The 8668-nt window shown below is 45.3% G+C and overlaps 1 protein-coding gene across 1 annotated transcript; it reads right to left on the reverse strand.

The window, feature by feature from the left end:
- Positions 1–664: 664 nt before the first annotated feature.
- On the reverse strand, positions 665–2585 carry LOC144593573 (rho-related GTP-binding protein RhoB). The gene has a single exon (XM_078399334.1). The coding sequence runs from the start codon at positions 2390–2392 to the stop codon at positions 1802–1804; it is 591 nt and encodes a 196-aa protein (XP_078255460.1). The 5' UTR covers positions 2393–2585; the 3' UTR covers positions 665–1801.
- Between the last annotated feature and the right edge of the window lie 6083 nt (positions 2586–8668).

An 8668-nucleotide genomic window follows, 5' to 3' on the forward strand; every position in this document is an offset into this window, starting at 1 on the left:
CCTTCCCTCTTCACAGCGATCCCTCCACGCCAGATCCTCCTTTGTTCCTTAATGGTGTAATAATTAAGAAATTAATGATTTTTTAAAAAGAATTATGGTTGGTGATGAAAAGCTGAAGTTTTTTGAATAGCAGGCAAGTTCCCGCATTTGCATCAACTCAACTGACACGCAAATTTTTGAAACTTGTTTCCACGCACCAGTGAACTCGGGCGCTCGAATTAGAAAAGGGCAAAATAGAGAATAACCGCAATACCAACCAGGCCGACTGCTGTACAGTGATCACAAAGCACTCTTGGCCATCAACATGGAAGGCATTAGGTCAGCGGAAATGGGGGGGGGAGGCGGGGGGGAATTATGCACCACACCCATTCCTTAACAAAAGGAAAGCAGCAGGAATGGAAGGGATTTGAGGCCGTAACGAGATTAGCAAAACAGATTTAAAAAAACACACTGTGCAGTCTGTGCACTTCGGTAACTCGGTTGTACGAGACCGATGCCGGCGTAGCTGCCTGCTGTTTTCTCCCGGTTGTCTACGCCAGCGTTAAAAGACTCGCCCAGCCGCGCAGATTCAAATGCTCACATTGGTGCAAAAAAAAAAGTTTTAAAGAAAAACCCCATCCAGGTCGTGTTTTTGCAAATCGGAAATAAAAACAAACCAAAGGGCTCATCAGATTTGATTATATTTAATACCTTGCGTGAAAACGATTTTTAAATCTTTTTTTACAGCTTATACTTCGGTATATAATTCTGTAAACAAACGCACGTCTTTTGGCATCAGTGCGAAGCTTCGCCATTTTTTTCTGGTTGGTTTTAAAACGGAGTCAGTGAATGACCAACCTCAGTACACCACTTGGGAGACGTATCAAAAATATCGATGGATGTTGGAAAAAGTCACCTTTCGACCAGTACAGATGCTCAGACAAATGAAAACACTGAAGATATCTACTACCCATTGACCCATTTTCTTTTCTTGTGTATATGGCGAGTGTCCCAAAGTTTGTCGTCAGTGCAGCTAGAAACAGTATTTTGCTCGGGTCGGCGATCGCCCGCTTCGGGTGGGAGGCGCGATCCTTCAGTTAGTCAGTCACTCTCTCTCTCTCTCACTCGCAGGTAGGCTGGGGCCGGCTCGTCAGTCGGCGAGGAAAGTGCCAACGTGCCCCTTCCACTCTCCCCGCGTCTTATTCGCCGGACCAGAGCTCTTCCTGCATCAAAATGTCCCTTAAAGCAATCCAGGCGGTGGAGAATCCCACAGCAAACAGTCCTCGTCGTTTCTCACAGGAGAACACACACATCAGCGTCTGCATACATACATACATACATACACACACACATACATACATACATACATAACACAGACATTGGCATATTGCAAGCCAGTCCGTCGGCTACACCCCAGGTGGGATGCTACATAACCCACCCATCGACCCGCGGGACAGTGCCGCCCGCAATCGGTGTGAAAAGTTCATCTTCCGCCGAATTAAATTAAAATAAACACCAAAAAAAAGAACAACAGTTCTCCCAGTCCCGATGATCGGTCGGCTCTTTTGGAGCAAAAAGAAAATAAAATCTATTCCCCACCCCCCGTTTATGATCCCCATGTTTTCTTGCTAGAGACTGTCCGCATCTTCTTACTGTCCAAGAGGAGTCAAGCACCCAGGCAGGGCAGGGAAGGGAAGAGGTCGGCTTGCAGAGACAGACTACACTCCGGCTGGTCGCTGGGAGGCATCATGCATCATAGGACGGTGCAGCAGTGGGCACAGACTTGGCTGGGCTGGGCTCTCCTCTGCAGCGCTGGGATGCATCATAGGACGGTGCAGCAGTGGGCACAGCCTTGGCTGGGCCGGGTTCTCTTCTGCAGCGCTGCCCGGGTGGCGGTCTCGAACACTTCCCGCACCCCTTCTTTGGTCTTGGCCGAGCACTCCAGGTAGTCATAAGCCCCGATGCGCACGGCCATGGCACGGCCGTCCTCGGTCCTCACCGGCTCTTGCTTCATGCGGGCCAGCTCGTTCCTGACGTTCTCGTCGTTCCGCAGGTCCTTCTTGTTGGCCACCAGGATGATGGGCACGTTGGGGCAGAAGTGCTTGACCTCCGGCACCCACTTCTCGGGGATGTTCTCCAGCGAGTCCGGGCTGTCCACCGAGAAACACATGAGGATCACGTCGGTGTCGGGGTAGGACAGGGGTCGCAGACGGTCATAGTCCTCCTGCCCCGCCGTGTCCCACAGAGCCAGCTCCACCTGTTTACCGTCCACCTCGATGTCAGCCACATAGTTCTCGAATACAGTGGGCACGTAGACCTCAGGGAACTCGTCTTTGCTGAAGACGATCAGCAGGCAGGTCTTGCCACAGGCACCGTCGCCAACCACCACCAGCTTCTTCCGGATTGCAGCCATGGTCGCCGTCTCTTCTGCTTTCCCTGTAAACTTTTTCTCTTCCCCTACTGACAAATGTTTCTTTCAATTATTATTCTTTCTCAACGCAACTGAATGGAGGGAGGAGTGCGATCACGGATTTTAAAGTTGACCGGCTGTACTCTGCATCCTCCTCTCAGTCACTCACAAGCAGGCAGTGCATGCATGCATCGAAGCCGCCTCCTTTGCCTTTTAAAGGGCCGGCGCTGTCTCCTAAATATAGCCGTCCAATGGCAGTCTGCTGGTTGAGCTCATCGCCGCCTCTCGGTGATTGGAGCCGCGTTGCTTGGACAGTGCGAGAGGTCAGCTCCCAGTCTGCAAGAGACAGGAAGGGAAACACTGTTACTACTACCCTCCCCCACACTTGAGGAAAAAAATAAAACAAGTTTGCGAAAGGATTTCTAATCGGCGGTTATCAGTGAAAAAAATATATGATCTCTGAAATGCTTATAGATTTGCTGTTTCCAGTTATTGCAAAAAGCTGCCAGCATTTGGCAAGTGACACGACGAGTCCAGAGTTACGTTTGGGAAGCAGTAAACCACGCCCAGGGTTACCAGTATTTTGAAACGATAAATAGTGTGCTGTTAGTATTTTAGAACCAGTAAGACTGTCTTCCCATGATGAGTCACCGGGATTGTCAGGTTTTAGAAGTGTATTGATCAACTTTTCTATGCACATCGATATAATTGTCAACTTATCCTAAATTAACCATTATCTTGCATTTGTCTGTCGCAATCTATAACTGTCCATTGTGTAAGAAGGAACTGCAGATGCCGGTTTAAACCGAAGGTAGGCACAAAATGCTGGAGTAACTCAGCGAGACAGCCAGCATCTCTGGAGAGAAGGAATGGGTGACGTTTCGGGTCGAGAATCGAGACCCTTCTTCAGACTTGCTTCAGACATAATTGTCCATTAGTGGCCATTAAACATCGTATAGAGGCCTCAGAGCGTATAGAGGCCTCAGAGGGCAGTGGAGGCCAATTCTCTGAGTACATTCAAGAGAGAGCTAGATAGAGCTCTTGAGGATAGCGGAGTCAGGGGGTATGGGGAGAAGGCAGGAACGGGGTACTGATTGAGAATGATCAGCCATGATCACATTGAATGGCGGTGCTGGCTCGAAGGGCCGAATGGCCTACTCCTGCAGTTATTGTCTATTGTCTATAAAATCATAAAAGGACGAGACAAGCAAGATGCAGGAAAAATGTTCCCAATGTTGGGGGAGTCCAGGACCAGGGGACACAGTCTAAGAACAAAGGGGAGGCCATTTAAAACTGAGGTGAGAAGAAACTTTTTCACCCAGAGAGTTGTGAATTTGTGGAATTCTCTGCCACAGAGTTAGGTAGAGCTCTAGGGGCTAGTGGAATCAAGGGATATGGGGAGAAGGCAGGCGCAAGTTACTGATTGCAGATGATCAGCCATGATCACAATGAATGGCAGTGCTGTCTCGAAGGGCCAAATGCCCTCCTCCAGCACCTATTTTCTAAGATTCTATGAAATTGTGTTTGTAATTGATGGTCAGCAATAGTGAACCTCTATCTTTGTTTTGTCAAAGTATTAAACTCTCCAATTTCAGGTAAACACCCTTTCTGTCAGAGATGCTGTTTGACCCACTGAGTTACTCCAGCACTGTATTTTACTCAATATACCAACATAAATAAACTTGAGAAATCAGATTAATTGGACAAACCTGTAAAATCCCACCATATCCATGAATAATCTCACCTGCTGTCATAAACAGAACTAAATGTTTCTGTCCTTGGTGTCATATTTGATCCTGCGATAGATTTTCATCCAAAAATCCTTGCTAGCATTAAAACCACCACTGACAGTCTACCTAAGCTGACAGTCTACTCTACCTGACTATAAAAACAAGCTCTTTCGAATACCTGCTCCAGTCTAATTAATCCATACCTCACCTGGATTGGCTCCTTTCCATGAAAATCCAATAAATAGTAGATACTGGAAATATGAACAAGCCAAAGCTTTTAACTAATTGTACATAAATATAAAACATTTAAAAAAATATTGTTTGCATATAATACGTAGCAAATGAAAAACATGGTCTCGTGAATATGAACCTCGTGATGTAATAGTGCTCCATGTTGTGTAACATGTGTTTGAGCCACTTGATACAGTGGCATGTGTTTGCAGTTTGTATCAGCTAATTTACACAAAGAAAGTAATAGGCTTTGCACAGTATCCTTCATTTTTGTTTATATATTTTTACATGGAATAAAGTTTAATTTTGAAAAAAAAAAAAAAATGTTGCCATCTGCACCAGGTTGTGCTCAGTACCGATGTACAAAGTGCCGCTACGTACTGAAGTTATACGAATCCGATTTGGCAAAGGATGGGCCTGGCCCTGTTACTGCGCAATGTCCCAGACAGCTAGACTTTGCTGCAATACTTACCCTTTGTGGAAATGTTCTTCCAGATAAAAGGCTTTGGGCCACAAATCTATTAGACAGTGGGCCGGCACAAAATGTTCTGCAGGCACTGTAAGACAAAAACATTATGGATCTTGTGGGGTGGTTCCTTGAGTAGACCGTACAGATCATCTGGCAGAATGCCCCGTCACCAGAACTTACCTACAAGCATCGGGATCCTTTTGTGTCGTTGCAATCTCACTCCTAACACATGTGGCCCTTGGTTCTTGGTTCTCCAAAATATTCCAAATGGAATTTAAACTGGAGGTGAGACAGTTCGAGTGAGGAGGAGACAGTCCTGTTTGCAGAATATGTATTTGCAAAGAGGGTCTGGTTAAGGATGCAAGGTGCCTCGTCACAGTTCATTCTGAGCAACTGCACTCAGAGTGAGATTAAATCCACTGTTTTGCCTTATGCTAGACTGGGGTGATCTACATAGAAACATAAACAGTCAATAAACAGATTTTGGTCAGTATCTATGGTCATCTAACTGTCTGTACAAAGTGGTGGTCAGGCTTTCTCATACTGTCTAAATTGTTTCTTGAACGGTCACCTGATCTTGGATTACATATATAAACCCTGTGGCCATAGATTTACCTTTTATCATGAGCATTCATTTTTTTGATAAGCGAAGATTTTTTTCACGAAAGCATGCTGATGGCCATTGATTTACCTGTTTTAGTGGGCATTAATCTGGTGACATGTGAAACCAGTGGAATTCTTCCTGATCTAGCAGCAAAAAAATATATCTAGGGATGCTTCAACAAAATGTGATGCTGGACATGATCGCCACCCACAGGTGAAAACTAGTATTAGAATTAATCAGTCTGAAGAAGGGTCCCGACCCGAAACATCACCTATCCATGTTCTCCAGGATGGCGCCTGACCTACTGAGTTACTCCAGCACTTTGTGTCTTTTAAAAAATTAGAATTAAGGGTTGGCTTTGGAGATGCGAGTGTGAACTGTGATTGATCAATGGTGTTGTCAGAGTGAAAGGGACAATCGGGCTGAACATTTGAGAGACCAGTTAGAGCAGAATTATCATCCATTGTGAGACATGCTTAACCTTCTGAACATTCAAAATTGCTCTGATAAAAGTAGTTACATTTCTCCAAAGACGTACAGGTATGTAGGTTAATTGGCTGGGTAAATGTAAAAATTGTCCCTAGTGGGTGTAGGATAGTGTTAATGTACGGGGATCGCTGGGCGGCACGGACTTGGTGGGCCGAAAAGGCCTGTTTCCGGCTGTATATATATGATATGATATGATATATAAAAATCACTGCCCGTGATTGTGAAATTGGCATATCTGCAATTACCTGATTTACTTATTGGTAAATTTTGAGGTGTGATCACATCACTGATTTATAACGTTTGATCAGAATCAAGCATATTCTGGGTTTGGTTTAAAGAGAGATCATCTCATTGCATGAGTATAAGCAAAAAGTAATTTTTACAATAAATGATACTCACAGCCTTTTAGCAATCAACATTTGTTCCAATTTTGCTGAATTACTTTAAGGTAATCTTCAATAGAAAATTTCAGCTGATTTGGAACATTAACTTCAGAGGTGTCCATCCAATGATCATGAACCCTATTAAGTAATATGTTCAGCCTTAAGAACTATAAAGGCATGTTGTTTTCTGCTGCCTTTTTCTAGTGACTAGCGAGTTTGACTCAATCTTTGCTGGAAGCGCACCATGGTTTCATCATGGTGTACATTAGAAATCCTTTCATTTTAGCCTGGCATGACACGGTAACCGTAGTGAAAATTTGCTCTGAAAACATATTCATCATATCTGGTAACAGCAAATAATTGCAAACAGTACTTAATAATAGACCTGGTTAATGAAATAGCAAAAAAAGTTTTTAAAAAAACAAAATTACTTGTAGTTCTGAAGATGTGACCTCTGTGATGGCAGAATGAAATTTTATATCACTACATTTGCATTTTTGATTTAGTTTGTCAAACACTAAAGTAGTGGTGACACTGATGTCAGCGTCCAAGCCGGAGGCATTTCCGGGCTCTTCACTGACACCTCTGGGTCCTGTCAGCCTTCCCCTGAGGCTGACCATGCCTTCCCCCCTCCCCTCCCCAATTGTTACACCATTCTGTACACACCCTCTCTCCTCTTAAGCCATCCTTCCCCCTCCATGGTACCTCCCTTGAGCCCTCCACCCCCTGACCCTGGGTCAGACCCCAACCCCAAAACCTTGTCATATCTTCAACATCACTACTATCCAATGCTCAATGTTGTCCTCAGCGAAGGCCTTACCTTTGTATCACTGTGTCGACACCTCAATGAGTTCCAAGTCCACCAAGATGTCGTGCTCTTCTACCACCGCTTCCTCCTCCGAGTCTATTTCTTTGGCGTGGAATCCTCTTCCCCCAATCCCCCCACACCACCCCGACTGATGATTATTTTTCCCATCTACAACGCTCCTCCTCCTCCTCCTGACCACCATATTGCCAACTTTCTACCCTCTCTCAAACCTTTCACCTCCAACTGCCACCACAACATCAACTCTCTCAACTTAGAAGTTTGGAGTCTTCTTAGAGTTCTTAGAGTTTAGAAGAATGAGGGGGGACCTCATTGAAACGCACAGAATAGTGAAAGGCTTCGAGAGAGTGGATGTGGAGAGGATGTTTCCACTAGTGGGAGAGTCTTGGACTAGAGGTCATAGCCTCAGAATTAAAGGACGTTCTTTTAGGAAGGAGATGAGGAGGAATTTCTTTAATCAGAGGGTGGTGAATCTGTGGAATTCTTTGCCACAGAAAGCTGTAGAAGCAAAGTCAGTGGATATATTTAAGGCAGAGATAGATAGATTCTTGATTAGTATGGGTGTCAGAGGTTATGGGGAGAAAGCAGGAGAATGGGGTTAGGAGGGAGAGATAGATCAGCCATGATTGAATGCGGAGTGGACGATGGGCCAAATGGCTTAATTCTACTCCTATCACATGATCTTATGATCTTCTCTACTCCCATTACCCACTCCAATCTCACTCTCTCCAAATGTGTAGCCCTCCACTCCCTTAGTAACAATCCCCATAGTCTCCAATGTTTCCAACAGATCTGCTCTCACTCCACCTCCACCAGATGGAACAAGGAGAGAGCTCCTCTGGTCTTCTCTTTCACTTCACCAGCCTCTGCAGCCAATAAACCATTCTCTGACATTTCTACTACTTTCATCACGATCCACCAACAGTCACATCATCCCATCCCAACCAATTTTTGCTTTCTGCAGAGACGACTCTCTCCACTGGTTCTTGGTTTGCTCATCCCTCTCCAACCAACCCTCACCATCCCCTTCCCCTCCCCCCCCCTTCTCCAGACATTTTCCCATGCAATCACCTCCTTTCTCACTTCCATCCAGGGACCTCAGCAGTCCTTCCTTGTGAGGTAGAAGTTCACTTGGATCTCTATCCATCTCGTCTATTGCATTTGAAACTCTTGACATGGCCTCCTCTACAACAGTGAGACCAAGCGTAGACTTAGGTAATTATTTTGCTGAACTCTTGCGCTCTGCCCACCAAGTATGTTGGAGCTTCTGTTTGCTAGTCATTTTAACTCTCATCTCATTCCGATACCGACCTTCCTGCACTTGGCCTCTTCCACTGCGAGAGTGAGGTCATACACAAAACTGGAAGAATGGCATCTTAGATTTTGCTTGGGTGGCTTATGATATGCATTGAATCCTCCGATTTCATGTAAAACCCCCTGACCCCCACTTCCCTCCACTGCATCCCTCTCCCCACCAAGGATGCACACACATTTCTCTCACAATCCCCGTCACCCTGTTTCTTTTCCCTCTTTCTGCTCATCTCTTC

Source organism: Rhinoraja longicauda, chromosome 5 (genome assembly GCF_053455715.1).
Source record: "Rhinoraja longicauda isolate Sanriku21f chromosome 5, sRhiLon1.1, whole genome shotgun sequence".
NCBI classification, from domain to species: Eukaryota; Metazoa; Chordata; class Chondrichthyes; order Rajiformes; family Arhynchobatidae; genus Rhinoraja; species Rhinoraja longicauda.

What these genes read in the sequence shown, in the direction of transcription:
- LOC144593573 (XM_078399334.1), bottom strand. Translation starts at nt 2,392, where the DNA reads ATGGCTGCAATCCGGAAGAAGCTGGTGGTGGTTGGCGACGGTGCCTGT.